Consider the following 17068-nt stretch of genomic DNA (forward strand, 5'->3'; position numbering starts at 1 on the left):
AGAAATATTGTAGATTTGGGGTTGTGGTTTAGAAATTAGGATAACAAGAATTTTTGTTGATAGATGAGTATTTTTTTTAATTTTTTGATCAATAAGTTACATTATTAAAAAATAATTCTCAAAAATTCTATTTTAGGAAAGTTTTCATTTTTTATTGAAATATTGTAGATTTGGGGTTGTGATTTAGAAATTAGGATAATAATAATTTTTGTTGATAGGTGAGTATTCTTTTAGATTTTTTGATCAATAGTTGTATTTTTTAAATATAATTCTCAAAAATTCTATTTTAGGAAAGTTTTCATTTTTTCATAGAAATATTGTAGATTTGGGGTTGGGGTTTAGAAATTAGGATAATAAGAATTTTTTGTTGATAGATGAGTATTCTTTTAGATTTTTTTATCTATAGTTGTATTTTTTAAATATAATTCTCAAAAATTCTATTTTAGGAAAGTTTTAATTTTTTCATAGAAATATTGTAGATTTAGGTTCGTGGTTTAGAAATTAGGATAACAAAAAAAATTTTTGATAGATGAGTATTTTTTTAGATTTTTTTATCAATAGATTGTATATTTTAGATAAATTCTGAAAATTTCTATTTTAGGAAAGTTTTCATTTTTTTATAGAAATATTGTAGATTTGGGGTTGTGATTTAGAAATTAGCATAACAAGAATTTTTGTTGATAGATGAGTATTCTTTTAGATTTTTTTTATCAATAGTTGTATTTTTTAAAAATAATTTTCAAAAATTCTATTTTAGGAAAGTTCTCATTTTTTATAGAAATATTGTAGATTTGGGGTTGTGATTTAGAAATTAGGATAACAATAATTTTTGTTGATAGGTGAGTATTCTTTTAGATTTTTTGATCAATAGTTGTATTTTTTAAATATAATTCTCAAATATTCTATTTTAGGAAAGTTTTCATTTTTTCATAGAAATATTGTAGATTTGGGGTTGTGATTTAGAAATTAGGATAATAATAATTTTTGTTGATAGGTGAGTATTCTTTTAGATTTTTTGATCAATAGTTGTATTTTTTAAATATAATTCTCAAAAATTCTATTTTAGGAAAGTTCTCATTTTTTTATAGAAATATTGTAGATTTGGGGTTGTGGTTTAGAAATTAGGATAACAAGAATTTTTGTTGAGAGATGAGTATTCTTTAGATTTTTTGATCAATAGTTGTATTTTTAAAATATTATTCTCAAAAATTCTATTTTAGGAAAGTTTTTATTTCTTCATAGAAATATTGTAGATTTAGGGTCGTGGTTTAGTAATTAGGATAACAAGAATTTTTGTTGAAAGATGAGTATTTTTTTAATTATTTGATCAATAAGTTGTATTTTTAAAAAATAATTCTCAAAAATTCTATTTTAGGAAAGTTTTCATTTTTTATAGAAATATTGTAGATTTTGGGTTGTGGTTTAGAAATTAGGATAACAATAATTTTTGTTGATAGATGAGTATTTTTTTTTAATTTTTTGATCAATAAGTTGCATTTTTAAAAAAATAATTCTCAAAAATTCTATTTTAGGAAAGTTCTCATTTTTATATAGAAATATTGTAGATTTGGGGTTGTGATTTAGAAATTAGGATAACAATAATTTTTGTTGATAGATGAGTATTTTTTTAATTTTTTGATCAATAAGTTACATTTTTAAAAAATAATTCTCAAAAATTCTATTTTAGGAAAGTTTTCATTTTTATATAGAAATATTGTAGATTTGGGGTTGTGGTTTAGAAATTAGGATAATAATAATTTTTGTTGATAGGTGAGTATTCTTTTAGATTTTTTGATCAATAGTTGTATTTTTAAAATATAATTCTGAAAAATTCTATTTTAGGAAAGTTTTCATTTTTTCATAGAAATATTGTAGATTTGGGGTTGTGGTTTAGAAATTAGGATAACAAGAATTTTTGTTGATAGATGAGTATTTTTCTTATATTTTTTGATCAATAAGCTGTATTTTTTAAATATAATTCTCAAAAATTCTATTTTAGGAAAGTTTTCATTTTTTCATAGAAATATTGTAGATTTGGGGTTGTGGTTTAGAAATTAGGATAACAAGAATTTTTGTTGATAGATGAGTATTCTTTTAGATTTTTTGATCAATTGTTGTATTTTTTAAATATAATTCTCAAAAATTCTATTTTAGGAAAGTTTTCATTTTTACTTAAAAATATTGTAGATTTGGAGTTGTGGTTTAGTAATTTGGATAACAATAATTTTTGTTGATAGATGAAAAACAGAAGAAGATCACGATTCGTTCACACATTCCCAACTCACATTACACTAACACCTTTGAGTAAAGTGAGCCATTTTATTATATTCATGCCTACCAGGCTACCAATATCTGTAAAGCTCTCCTCAAATAAATAGCAAGCATAAGATTTTGATTATATCCCAGTAGAAAAACTAGACTTTATCTTCTAAATAATCATTAAGCATGCTAATGACTTAGTTACAAAGAGGGTAGATCAAAAGAAATGGATTTGATGAAGCTCTGGGAAGCTTAGTAAGAGCATTGGTGATTCTCTGGTAGTTCTTGTTAACATTTTTGTCTTCTCGGTGACTCTCAACTTCAACATCAACCTTGACAGTTTCAAGACATTTCAAATTTCCCAAGAAATGCTTCTCTGATTCAGCTCTCTACGAGTTCCTCTATACCCTGAAACCTTTAGCACCTTCACTTGAAATGTCGATAAACAACATACTTCCTCCTCCTTATTCTTCCTAGCGACGCACACACAGGCGTCCCCGCATCTATCTGTAACTCGGTGCACAAGACCCTGAAAAGCAAAATTCATGTAACAACAACAATCAAACGAATTGTGTGTGTGTCTATGTATCAAAACGAAACTGGTACCTCCTACCTTGATGACAAGAGTTTCTAGGTTTGGAGAGTTGTTGAGAAGAAGTGGCACCACTTGCCATCCTTTTTCTTTGTCACTCTCAAAAGACAGAGTAAGGAGCTTGTGAAAGACCGGCATTGATTTACAGTATAGGTGAAACACCTGGAGATTTATTACTATTATTTATCACAAACCAAAAAAAAAAATGCAATAACTAATAACACTAAGACTTTGCACTTCAGATTGACACAACTAGCAGAAGGAAAGATAACAAAACTAACCTCAAGAGACGTAGGAGACAAGTCAAGGACTTTGTTTCTATAACGTGGATGTACTCGCTTTCTAAGTGAAGCTCCGAGAAGCTTCTTCGTTCCAGGACAGTGCGGATCCAGTTGTCCACTCGAGAAGCGTCGTGAGTGTGCTCACAGCGCAAAGAGAATCTTTTGATGATTGAAGAGTTGGTTAGGAGAGCTAGTGTTTTGTCGACGAAGTCAGGGAAGCCACGTGGATCACCAGTTGCAGTTGCGTCGTCGCTCAGATCGAGGCTGTCTACGAGGGAAAGCAGATTCCTCCACCTTTTGGACAGAACCAATGTGGAAGCTGCTTGATTTGTCGGAAGCAAGGACAGGACTTTGCCAAGAACCTCATCTGGGAGACTGCTTATTGAATCTCGTTGGGGAGACATATATTAAGGTTTAAGATCGAACCAGAAACTTGTCGATTAAAGGTCACAAGTTCAGAACAATCGAAGAAAGGAGCAAACGAACGAAGGTAGGTGAACTTACAATTAGAAAGGAACCGACGACGAGAGAGCGAAACGCAGCGTTTGACGTGGTATTTCTAATTGTGTAATATTTATTTTTAAAAAATGTGATTTCTTTTAAAAAAAGTTTTACAAAAGTTGATAGGTTTCGGGGCATAATAATTGGGTTAATTGCAGTGAGGATGGGAGTAAAATTGAGTTTGCAAAAGTGAGGCGGTAAATTTGTATGGTTCTGCATAGTTGAAAATAAATAAGTTTATCATGTGTTTATAATTGTTTAGTTATAAAGTAGCGACTAAATAAAATAAAAATGATCATTTTATAATATATAGCTATAAAATAGTAAAATTAGAATATTATACTTAGAATATAAGATATATTAATTTGATATAACTAGTAATAAATTATTTGTATAATGTTTGTTTATTTTGAAAATTTTGGTTTATAATTAGTAATAAGTTATTTGTATAACATGAAATTGAGTATTTGAAACAAATATTTATGTTTTAGATATTTATATTTATTAACTACATAAATATGTATTCCAAATACTCAATTTCATACTTAAATATGTATGTTAAATGCCCAGTGCCCAGTTAGATGTAAATACACATTTTCCCTTATGTGTTGCTTTTTTTTTTTAACTTATGCTATATCCGCAATGGCCGTATATATTTTTCAAAGTTTTGCTAATTAGAAAAACTTTTGAAATATAAATAAATTTTAAGATAATAATTTAAATTAAAGTAATATATATATATCGAATTTTAATTTATTATATTAAAGTTTTTGGTTTAAATTTCCACCGTTTAATTTTTTTGGTAAAATAACAGTTAAAACCCATTAATGGAAAGTATTTTCACCGCCTTTGAGATCTTTTCCTCAGTATTAATTTCCCTAGACGAAGCAATTCCAAAACCAAAAACATAATAACACATATTCATTGCATGCTTTAATTACCAGAAAACGAATAAAAATCTCATTTACGTTCCAAAAACAAAGTACACACAAAAAGAACTTCTAGAAGAAAAAACGTATAAACACGTGTCTCTATACAGAGTGAGAACAGGACAAACAAAGCTGGACAGGGTTTTAAGTACCGTATAAACCCTCTACGAACACAAAACAGTTTCAAAAGTAAGGGTAATATTGTCATTTAGTTAGCCTTCAAATAATGTTGCCCCGGGGATCATGGACGCTTTATATTCAGCTTACACATATTTATCTAACTGAATCACTCAAGAAAATAAATCACACAGACGTTTTTTAAGGAGAGAAACAAACCTCTCTCTCTCTCTCTCAGATCGGAGAAAAGAGCCATGGCGGCTGCGTGGAACGGGAGTGAGTATTTCGACATCGACGTTGAGACCGGTAGACAATCGTTCGCGCGGCCGTCGAACGCCGAGACTGTCGAGCAAGACGAAGAAGATCTGAGATGGGCAGCCGTAGGAAGGTTACCGTCGCAGAGACAAGGGAGCCATCTATCGGTTCTGCGTCGGTCGCAAACGTCGCAGGCGCAGACTTCTGGCTACGCAGACGGGAACGTCGTGCAGACCATTGACGTTAGGAAGCTTGATCGGTCTGATCGTGAGATGGTTGTTCGTCAGGCACTCGCCACTAGCGATCAGGATAATTACAAGCTCCTCTCCGCCATTAAAGAACGTCTCGATAGGTTTGTTTCTATTTTTATAGGTTTGTTTTGATTATTGATATTCGATGGATCTTTGATATAATCTTGGTGTTGTTTTATTTGTAGAGTTGGAATGGAAGTTCCCAAGATTGAAGTCCGGTTTGAGCATTTGAATGTTGAAGCTGATGTTCAAGCTGGTACAAGAGCTTTACCTACTTTGGTTAACGTATCTCGTGATTTCATTGAGGTTTGTCTCCTCTTTTTTTGACTATCTTGTTCCACACGTAACCTTTTGTTTCTAATATTGTATCTCTTTGTTTGTGTTGTTGCAGCGTCTCTTAAGCAGCTTGAGGATAATGAAGACTAGAAAACACAAGCTAACAATCTTGAAAGATATCAGTGGGATTATCAAACCAGGAAGGTGAATGAAATACAATGTTTTGATTATTATAACTATGTAACACAAACACTAACAGTTTATATATTTTGCTGTTCTTGAAGGATGACTTTGCTACTAGGACCACCCGGTTCGGGGAAGTCGACTTTACTTCTTGCTCTCGCAGGGAAGCTTGATAAAAGTTTGAAGGTTAGTTAATTAACCCGTGAAATTATCTAATATGCTCATATATATATCACATGTTTGATATCTCTTTTGTTAGTTTTCACATGTATCTTGAGATTTATCTTTTTATTTGTTATAAATTTATTTTTATTTTTACAGAAAACGGGTAACATCACTTACAATGGAGAGAATCTTGATGAGTTCCATGTTAAAAGGACTTCAGCATATATTAGTCAAACAGATAATCACATTGCTGAACTCACTGTTCGTGAGACACTTGATTTTGCTGCGAGATGTCAGGGTGCAAGCGAAGGATTTGCAGGTTAGTATTTACACTTTACTATATTAACTTCTTAAATCGAAGTGTCCTCAAGTGTTTCTTGTTTACATTATAGGTTACATGAAAGATCTAACCCGATTAGAGAAAGAGAGGGGTATACATCCTTCTTCTGAAATTGATGCTTTCATGAAGGTTAGCATCATATACCTCCTAACTCCCTTTGATTAGTTTATAATTTATAAGCCATAATCACCAACACTTTCTTCAAATTTCTTATAGGCTGCTTCTGTCAGTGGTAGTAAGCATAGCGTTTCCACGGATTATGTGCTTAGAGTGCTTGGTCTTGATGTATGTTCAGATACAATGGTTGGTAATGATATGATGAGAGGTGTTTCAGGAGGTCAAAGGAAAAGAGTAACAACAGGTCTCTTTCACTGTCTTTAAACTTATCTATTCTCACTTATCCATTAGTCTAACTTATAAACCTTGATGCAGGGGAGATGACTGTTGGGCCAAGAAAGACGTTGTTCATGGATGAAATATCTACTGGTCTTGATAGCTCAACAACTTTCCAGATTGTGAAATGTGTCAGAAACTTTGTCCATCTAATGGACGGAACCGTTCTCATGGCACTTCTTCAGCCTGCACCGGAAACATTTGATCTCTTTGACGACTTGATTCTTCTATCAGAAGGTTACATGGTGTATCAAGGTCCTCGACAAGATGTGGTGGGATTTTTCGAGTCTCTAGGATTCCGTCTCCCACCACGTAAAGGTGTTGCAGATTTTCTCCAAGAGGTATCATACATCCTAACCCTTTTCTTTGGTTATATTCATGACAAGATCTGAGATTTTGGAAATTATAAACATTTTTAAAAAATTTTAATAAAAAAGAAATATTTTTTTTTTAATTTGAGAACCTATACTATGTAAAAAACTTCCTAAAACTTTGGAGGCCAAGGCCCTGGTTATATTGTTACATGGTAGTCCAAAAATCTATTAGTATTATAATGTTGTTATGCATGCAGGTGACGTCCAAAAAGGATCAAGCTCAGTACTGGGCAGATCCTTCTAAGCCTTATCAATTCATTCCTGTCTCGGACATAGCAGCTGCGTTCCGCAACTCGAATTACGGGCATGCTGCAGATTCCAAGCTTGCAACACCATTTAATAAGTCATCTGCGGATCCTTCAGCTTTGTGCCGAACACAGTTTGCCATATCAGGATGGGAGAACCTTAAAGTTTGCTTCGAACGAGAGATACTATTGATCAACCGTCACAGGTTTCTTTACACGTTTAGGACATGTCAGGTATTATAATAACTCTACGTATTTTGATTTTCATTACATCTATTTGTTGCATAACTTCTATGTTTCTGACATGGAACATCTTGTATGAAGGTTGCATTTGTGGGATTTGTCACCGCCACGGTGTTTTTGAGAACTAGATTACACCCAACAAACGAAGCATATGGAAACGAGTATCTGTCTTGCCTTTTCTTTGGCCTAGTACACATGATGTTCAATGGTTTCTCTGAACTGCCTCTCATGATATCGCGTCTCCCAGTTTTCTACAAGCAAAGGGATAACTCGTTTCATCCAGCTTGGTCCTGGTCTATTGCTAGCTGGATCTTGCGTGTGCCTTACTCTATCCTTGAAGCTGTTGTTTGGACTTGTGTAGTATACTACAGTGTGGGACTTGCTCCCTCAGCAGGCAGGTTGGTCATTTCTCTAGACATCCTTCTTTCGAATTTGTCTGAAAATAAAAACTTCTCTTTGTTCTTTTAGGTTTTTCCGATACATGTTACTCCTCTTCTCGGTGCATCAAATGGCTCTAGGTTTGTTTCGTATGCTGGCTTCTGTAGCAAGGGACATGGTCATTGCAAATACATTCGGATCTGCATCAATCTTGGCAGTGTTCTTGCTTGGTGGATTCGTTATTCCAAAAGGTTAGTTATTACTACTTTACTTCATACATAATAAACTTGTTATACTAAAACCCTAGCATACTTTGACAGATGATATTAAACCCTGGTGGACTTGGGGTTTTTGGATATCACCTTTATCCTATGGGCAACGTGCCATTGCGGTCAATGAATTCACAGCCACGAGGTGGATGCAGGTGTGCTCAATAATCTCATATCTAAGTTAATATAATACTTAAGAGTATATACAAATGCTTAACAATAGACTTTTTCTTGCACATCAAGCAGCCATCAGCTATATCGAATACTACAATTGGATTCAACTTTCTCAAGCTACGAAGTTTCCCAACAAATGACAACTGGTATTGGATTGGAGTTGGTGTACTCATTTGTTATGCACTTCTCTTCAACAACATTGTCACTCTCGCCTTGGCTTACCTTAACCGTGAGAGTCTTTATAATATTACTATTATCTAATGATCCATTCTTATATATATTATATATCACTGTAGCAATATTGTGAAGCTTTGTATTTTTTGTTCTTACTCTTGCAGCTCTAAAAAAGGCTCGAGCAGTTGTTTTAGAAGATCTGAATGAAGAAACCCAAACTGCTTCAGTATCAAATCCAAGACAAGGAAGAAGTGAGAAGAAAGGAATGATTCTTCCGTTCAAACCATTAACAATGACTTTCCACAACGTTAACTATTATGTTGACATGCTAAAGGTTTAATTCACTTCCGTTGTATATATCAGCTCTTATACTATTTGGTTACATAATTATATTTTTGAAATGTCAGGAAATGCGTTCTCAAGGTGTACCAGAGACAAGACTACAACTGTTATCAAACGTGAGTGGAGTCTTCTCCCCTGGCGTTCTTACAGCTTTGGTTGGATCAAGTGGTGCTGGAAAAACTACATTGATGGATGTTCTTGCGGGTCGAAAAACCGGTGGATATACGGAGGGAGATATCAGAATCTCTGGTTACCAAAAAGAACAACAAACATTTGCAAGAATCTCTGGATATGTTGAGCAAAACGATATACATTCTCCACAAGTCACAGTTGAAGAGTCCCTTTGGTTCTCTGCTAGGCTTCGTCTTCCTAAAGAGATCAGCAAAGAAAAGAAAAAGGTAAGCATGAATGAGACTTTACATAGTTGTTTGTATCCCAAGTTAATTGATATTTGAATACTAATGATATGTTTTTGAGTTTTGTTAGGAATTTGTGGAAGAAGTTATGAGACTAGTGGAGCTTGATAGTCTGAGATATGCATTAGTAGGTTTACCTGGTACAACCGGACTGTCTACAGAACAGAGGAAACGTCTAACAATTGCTGTTGAGTTAGTTGCAAATCCATCGATAATTTTCATGGATGAACCAACATCTGGACTTGATGCAAGAGCAGCTGCAATTGTGATGAGAACGGTTAGGAACACTGTTGACACTGGTAGAACAGTGGTTTGCACCATTCATCAACCCAGCATTGACATTTTTGAGGCTTTTGACGAGGTTTTGCCCTAAGTTTTCTTGGAACGCAAGAAATGTTATCAACCGGTGATCTTAACGTGTGTTCTTTTTGCTTACAGCTGCTTCTAATGAAACGAGGAGGACAGGTTATATATGGCGGGAAATTAGGTGAACACTCTCAGGTTATGGTAGACTACTTTCAGGTAAGTGTCTTGGCCTTCTCTACATAGTTGCTTGTCACCCAAGAAAACTATTATTTCAAACCCTAAACTTTCTACAGGGTATTAATGGAGTTCCTGGAATCTCAAGTGGCTACAACCCAGCAACTTGGATGCTTGAAGTAACCACGCTTGCTCTGGAGGAGAAATTTAGCATGGATTTTGCAGATTTATACAAAAAATCTGAACAGTTTAGGTAACTATCACATTACCTACATTTTTCAATCTCTTTTAAAAATTATTATAATAAACTGATCTTTAACCAATTACAGAGAAGTGGAGGCAAACATCAAGCAACTCAGTGTTCCACCAGAAGGCTCAGAGCCAATAAAGTTCGACTCAATATACTCACAAAACCAACTCTCTCAGTTTCTACTCTGCCTCTGGAAACAGAACCTCGTCTACTGGAGAAGTCCAGAATACAATCTTGTGAGACTGATCTTCACAACAGTCGCTGCCATTATACTCGGCACGGTCTTCTGGGACATTGGTTCCAAGAGAACTTCCACACAAGATTTGGTCACTATAATGGGAGCACTTTACTCGGCTTGCTTGTTTCTTGGTGTTAGTAATGCTTCATCAGTACAACCGATCGTCTCGATCGAAAGGACGGTTTTCTATAGAGAGAAAGCGGCGGGAATGTATGGTCCAATCCCATATGCAGCAGCTCAAGGGCTTGTGGAGATACCTTACATTCTCACCCAAACCATTCTCTATGGCGTCATCACATACTTCACCATTGGTTTTGAAAGAACGTTGAGTAAGTTTGTTCTCTACTTGGTGTTCATGTTCCTCACTTTCACCTACTTCACCTTCTACGGCATGATGGCGGTTGGTCTCACCCCGAATCAGCACTTAGCTGCTGTGATCTCCTCTGCGTTTTACTCTCTATGGAATCTCCTATCTGGTTTCCTCGTCCAAAAACCTGTAAGTATATTCCACTCTATCAAGTGAAAATGTAGTTAAGATGGAGATATGAGTGATCAGTTGTGTATAATGTTGTTGTTGTTTCAGTTGATTCCAGTGTGGTGGATATGGTTCTATTACATATGTCCAGTGGCGTGGACACTTCAAGGAGTGATCCTCTCACAGCTTGGTGACGTGGAGAGCATCATCAAGGAGCCAATGTTCCATGGCACGGTCAAGCAGTTTATTGAACAGTACTTTGGGTTTAAGCCAGATATGATAGGTGTATCGGCTGCAGTTCTTGTCGGATTTTGCGCTCTCTTCTTCTCTGGATTCGCACTTTCAGTCAAATTCCTCAATTTCCAGAGAAGATAGAAGACAAGAACAAAGGATATTTTGACTCTTTCTTATGTTAGCATCACTCACGTGACAAACTTTTCATGTTTTTGGCTCTTTCTCACATTTTAGTTAGCTTTCTTTTCTATTTTACCACTGATTTAGAGTTAGTTTTGTTGACATTGACGTAAAATAAACCTAAATATATATATAAAGAAACTGTTTTTCTCTGTTTAGAAATTTCTTTGCTTTTGTAATTTTTTGTTTAGTTGTTAAAAGCCTTGTCTCAAATACTATATGAGAAACGGCTAAAAAGAATCTCTGTCATCTTACTTACTCCACACGAAATTGTTTATATACAAGTTTAACCGATATGCTAAACCTAGATACACAATTTTATAATAAAGGAATGTAGATATGTTACTCTATGATTCTTACATGAGTCTCCCTAATAATACTATGTTTATTATGCCTTGCTTTCTTTGTTTATCTCTGCTCTTAGAACAAACAACCTTGATTTGTTGGGTCTCCTTTAGAGGGACGTCGTTGTTTTTTTTGGCCAAGGAGACTTTTTTTTTTGAACTACCGGCTCAAGGAGACTTAACACAGCTAACAGAGTGTCTATGAATAGCAATGAGTGTAAAGTGATGTCTTTGCAAATGGTAGCCTCAAGAGCCCTAGCATCTCCAATGGGACACAAAAATTTACTCTATATTTCACTCTAAAATAGAGTAACTCTATTATAGAGTTGAATTTGCTTCAATAGTTCACTCTATAATAGAGTAACTCTATTATAGAGTGAAATATAGAGTATTTTTGTTTTTTTACTCTATATTTGGAGTAAAAAAGCAACAATACTCTATATTTTACTCTATTATAGAGTAACTCTATTATAGAATAAACCATTGGAGCAAATTCAACTCTATAATAGAGTTACTCTATTTTAAAGTGAAATATAGAGTAAATTTTTGTGTCCCATTGGAGATGCTCTAAGTGGTAGCCTCATTTGAGAATAGAATATGCTGTCTTGGTGTTTCCACTTTGTTAATATCTCTTGTGGAGGTTTTGAATATACAAATGTCAGAGCTGTTACTCTTATTTTATTTTTAATTTATTTTATCATTTTGTTGTATTGAGCGACCAACCTATAAGAGTACGATTATGATTTGGAGTCTGACACTCGTTTTCTCTCTTGCATCAAATAAAACTAGGAATACAAATTTGAAAATACTGTATTGAAAGAACCAAAATCTCTATTAAAATCCAACATAGGACGAATGAAAATTTTCTAAAATTATGTAGGAACAGTTTTACGAGCAACACTAATAGTAATATCTTTATTATTATTTGGTCAAATGATACATACTAAAGGGTCAATTTGTAATTAAAAAAAAGAAACTAAAAAGAACTTCAAAATCTTTTTAGATATATTTTTAGATTGTGCAAAAAAAAAAATATATTTTTTTTAGATATATCACAGTCATGCGCATCAGAAAGGCTTATATATATTTGGGCCGTAAAGTATTGTCCATCACTTAAAAAAGCGACAACTCCGTGACATTATTGTTGTGCTGGGACCCAAAAACGGCGTGCATTTTGTCGACTCTCTCAGTCGAACTTTTTCTTTTGTCCCCACCAACAAAAAGTTTTTAAGACCTTTATTTATTGTAACTAAAAACATAAAGAAAACGAACAAAAACTTGATTTGTAATGTAAATACATTTAATTAAAAAAAGTTTCACGAGTACATTTAACTTAAAAACAACCAGAAATAAGTAAAAACCAAAGGACTGTTTTATTCCTAAATAGAGCTAGGAAGAAAGGTTAGTTGATTTTGGATTTGTCAGAAGCATAAACGTAGAGATCTGGATCTGTCTCGTAGAAGACAATATCACCAGTGTCACTGACGTAATGATCTTTCTTAATACTTGCCACCAAACTTTCCACCAAGTGGATCGGTATTGCTCCTGACGTCTTTGGTTCTCTGTAGTATCTTCCCAACACATGTTTAGCTGATTTCGTCTGTCGCATATCATTAATTAAGATCACTAATTTAGTAATTAATCACCCTTTAATTTTAATCAAATGAAACTAGAGAGAGAGCGAGATCACTCACGGCATCAACCAAGTGATAGTGAGGGATTTGTGGGAAAAGATGATGGATCACGTGAGTTCCAATATCGTGATGAATGTTGTTGAAGATCCCGTAATCTCTATCAATAGTTGTTAATCCTCCACGTAAATAACTCCATTCCTATTATTGTACACAAAACATCAATAATTTAGATTAATCAAATACTAATCATTGTTGCTTCTTATAAATTAATGTTGATCTACTTACCTTGCCTCTGTACCAAGGCAACTTATCATCGTGACCATGATGATGCAAGTACGTGACAGCGTCCAACCACATTACAAAGATCTGAAATTTTTCCAAAACTTTATGTCAAAAACAAATTATATTAGCAATGATATAATAATGAAATATATGAAACTTACAATGTAAGGAACACCATAGACTTTTAGAACTGTGACTGGACCAACGAGGAATGATAGATAAACAAGAGTGGCCAACATGATCGACCAGCAAGTAGTTGAAGTTGCAATAAGCTTTCTCTCGCTTGGGGCAAATAAACTACTGTATGGGTTATAATGTGACCCTTCTTTACCAGGACTTCTGTACCACTGTAGTCATCCCCAAACAAATTTAATTTATATTTAGTTAATACTCAAAATCTAAAAATTCAAAATTGTAATTATAATCAGGAAGAAAAATGAGGAATTAGGATTTACCAGATAGAGAGGGTAAGCGAGCATGGGGAGAGGGACAGTGTATCTGAGCATCCGTGTACTGTGGGACAAATTCTTGTATAATTTTTCTGGCAACTGGAATGCAAAATTAAGATTAAAATGTTAATTAATATTTAACAGTATGGTTATATATTCGAATTTATTCATTGCATGTGGTGTGTTTATAAGTTTTTTTCTTTTTATTAGTTCTACGTAAACTACAAAACTGAAAAATACTAAGAAAAGTAAACGAATTTCGAGAAGAATCATTTTATGCCAATGGCTCGAATATAAGTGGCCCGTTGTTAAAGTTAACTACAGTACCATAAACAATTTAAATCAGTTGTTTACTACAGCTAAACGACAAATCTGACAAGTGGTCGTCCAAGCCTCACACTGGAAAAAGGATTGATTAAAATAAATACATAGAATTCTAAGAAAATTAAAATGAAAGAGTTTCAAAAAAAGAAAAAAAAAATATGAGAGGGGGATTACCGGAACCCAAGACTCGTCGTTTTCAACATGGCCATGGTTCTGGTGGTGTGTCCGATGGCTTATTCTCCTGCAACCACCCCCAATTATAAAATAAACTATTATTTTATTTTCATAAAAATGAAATTGGAATTGTCAATAACATATCGTTTTCGAGGCAGATGCTAAGAATCTCACTCGTTTAACTACGTTATTCATTTTTTGAGCAACAAACAAATGTATCTAGGAAAATGATGCATGTTCGTAGATATTTCAAGCTGATGTATCCATTTAACAATAAAATAAGCCATTAAAACAAATATATATAAATATTATATTAAACTTATACATTAATTTATTCAAGGACATGTCATATGATAATAGCTAATTGGACCATAAATAGGCCCATAGCATTAAATAAAAGTTTGGTTCTTTTTTCTTCGATGCTAAAGATTTTGATGCTTTTAGTCACATGCATTATTTTACTATGAAAAATTAATATATTTTCAGTTATCAGATTACTGTTTGCTAACATGCACCAAGAATGACAAGGAAAATGTAAGAAATACGAAAACAAGAATAAATTTGCATGAAAAAAGAAGTTAAAATAAATGACTTACCAACCATGGTATGGAACGAGAATGAAGGAATGAAGAATATGACCAACCGCAGTATTCAGAAGAGGAATGTCTGAGAAGCTCCCATGTCCACTGTATTATTCAAATGAAATTTTACATCATAAACACATTTATCATTTATTGCACAATGTTAACTGAACTTTCCTCAATTCAAACGTTTCAACAAGGTAACAAAATAGAATATGACGTGTCACATGACTATATTTCAAAAATAGATTGGAACAACACACAATAATTAAAAGAACCAATAAACAGTAATTAAATTGTTACAGAAAACAATAAAATGTGTTTTATTGAAAATTTCAAACGTAGATCCATAAAATGCGGAAACAACAGTAATTATAGGAAAGAAAAAGATGTTTAGTTAGGAGTGTTACGACTGATGAAAAAGAACAAAAAAAAACAAAAGAATTAAAAATCTTAGATCCCCTTTTGCTTTTAAAATAGGCCAAATTGGGTGAATAATAATTAAATTTGAAAAAAGTAAACCTGAAGAGAATCAAATCTTGAAGTCAGTGAAAATCTCATATCGAACGTGCGGTCAAGAAATCAAAGACAATGCAAAAAACGAAAAAAAACATATAAACATATCAAAATTAAGAAGTTGAAAGAAAAATTAAATTACCAGTCGTGGCCGAGTACGAAGATAGCCCAGAAAAGGGTTCCTTGGGCAGCCCAATAAAGAGGCCAGAAGAACCAGCTATCAAAATACACGGCGGCGACGGCAAGAGCCACGACGGCGCAAATGTCTCTGGCAACGTAGCTCATGGATCTCAAAGGACTCTTTACCCAACAATGCTTAGGAATCGCCGCCCTTATATCTCCGATCTTGAACGGTGGTTGTGCGCTCGGATCAAACCTTTCGTCCATGGAAACTCCGTTCGGATTGCTACGCTGGTCCATAGCGACAACCATCGCCGGAGAAAGAGAGAGAGCTTTGAGGGATGTTTCTCTCTCTCTCTAAAACTGTGTGGGCTCTGAGTGAAATGTGGTGAAGAAAGGGTCTGATGCACTTTGTTGGGGTATGTGTGGTTTGTTTATATAGAGGGAGAAGATGTGTAGACACCAAACTGTTTTCTATTTTTCTTAATTTAAGAAACTTATTTATTTCTTTCAAGAATAAAAAGTGTATTTTTGCGGTAACCTGTGCGCAATGTATCTTTGTTACGTCGTTCATTTCGATGAAAACTAAGTTATTAGAGAAATGTGTTACAAAAAAAAAGCAATGCTATAAAATTTCCAGAAGATTAAAAATTGCGTTATTAAGTATAAGGATTATACCAAATTGTATTATTTTCCTTAGAAATAAGGATTATACCAAATGAATTGTTAATGTTTCGTACTTTTACTGGATATTTATGCACTGAAATGGTAGTCCTTTTTGGGACTTAAACCACTTGTATGATTTTTACAATTTAGCAAAAGAAAAATACATGTAGTCGAAAATATTTTTTTAGTCTTCAATATATAGTTTTTTGCTAAAATTTCCTCGATTATGTATTAATCATAAAAAACGATCTATATCGATATCATATAGACAGTAGATATGACAACATTTATATGGATTTAAAAAAACGTATTAATGTGAGGGAAAATAGTTGCCACATCACTGTGATGTATTTGACTTAAGAAACAGACTTCCATCAGTTTATTTATTTGAGACGACTTGATTAAATTGGCGGTCTATACAATAGTACAATGTATAGGTAACTTTAACTTTAACCAATCAAATTTAATAGTAGTTATATTTTATAGTTGGTTGAATAATTTTTAATTTATAATTTTAATAATATATTTTAGATAAAAAATATTTTTTTAATAAACGTGTTTTATCTATAGAATATCTTATATTTAGAAACAGAGAGAGTATAACATATGTATATGAGAATCAGTTGGATTTAACAAATTCACTAGATCCGGAAATAACACCACCAAAATAGAACAAGATCAAAACATGATGTAGGGTTTGAATGAATTGCTTAAAAATGGTATAATATTCCAATTATGTTTATCAATACTATTAAAAGGGATGGAGTTTTAAAAAATCTACTTATGCAAAGTTGTTGGACCTATTCATTAACTATTTGTTATTTTTTGATATTTCCTTTATTTTCTCTAACTATACCATAGTCTAAATAATTTATTCTTTATTATGCTGAGATTTGTCCTTATTATTTTGAGATTTTGTATGTATTTTTTATCAACCTGAGATTTTCGTATGTTTGGTTGGTTT

At 33.3% G+C, this 17068-nt stretch overlaps 2 protein-coding genes and 1 pseudogene across 2 annotated transcripts; 1 reads left to right on the forward strand and 2 right to left on the reverse strand.

Moving 5' to 3' along the window:
• Window positions 1-2299: 2299 nt before the first annotated feature.
• LOC125608217 lies at window positions 2300-3536 on the reverse strand (annotated as a pseudogene).
• A 1281-nt stretch (window positions 3537-4817) lies between these two features.
• On the forward strand, window positions 4818-11168 carry LOC106446978 (ABC transporter G family member 31). The gene is made up of 20 exons (XM_013888816.3): window positions 4818-5286; window positions 5371-5491; window positions 5577-5665; window positions 5746-5830; window positions 5966-6128; window positions 6202-6278; window positions 6366-6510; window positions 6582-6883; window positions 7114-7395; window positions 7486-7802; window positions 7873-8033; window positions 8103-8206; window positions 8298-8454; window positions 8564-8733; window positions 8807-9139; window positions 9228-9518; window positions 9596-9679; window positions 9757-9890; window positions 9967-10621; window positions 10709-11168. The coding sequence occupies exons 1-20, from the start codon at window positions 4934-4936 to the stop codon at window positions 10973-10975; spliced, it is 4290 nt and encodes a 1429-aa protein (XP_013744270.2). The 5' UTR covers window positions 4818-4933; the 3' UTR covers window positions 10976-11168.
• Window positions 11169-12756: 1588 nt separating this feature from the next.
• On the reverse strand, window positions 12757-15764 carry LOC106446979 (omega-3 fatty acid desaturase, endoplasmic reticulum-like). The gene is given in 11 exon segments (NM_001315993.1): window positions 12757-12958; window positions 13053-13190; window positions 13278-13358; window positions 13436-13591; window positions 13594-13607; window positions 13610-13618; window position 13621; window positions 13730-13822; window positions 14222-14288; window positions 14818-14907; window positions 15461-15764. Coding segments are annotated over 11 exon segments (1137 nt in total). The 5' UTR covers window positions 15751-15764; the 3' UTR covers window positions 12757-12760.
• Between the last annotated feature and the right edge of the window lie 1304 nt (window positions 15765-17068).

Source organism: Brassica napus, chromosome A4, assembly GCF_020379485.1.
Source record: "Brassica napus cultivar Da-Ae chromosome A4, Da-Ae, whole genome shotgun sequence".
NCBI classification, from domain to species: Eukaryota; Viridiplantae; Streptophyta; class Magnoliopsida; order Brassicales; family Brassicaceae; genus Brassica; species Brassica napus.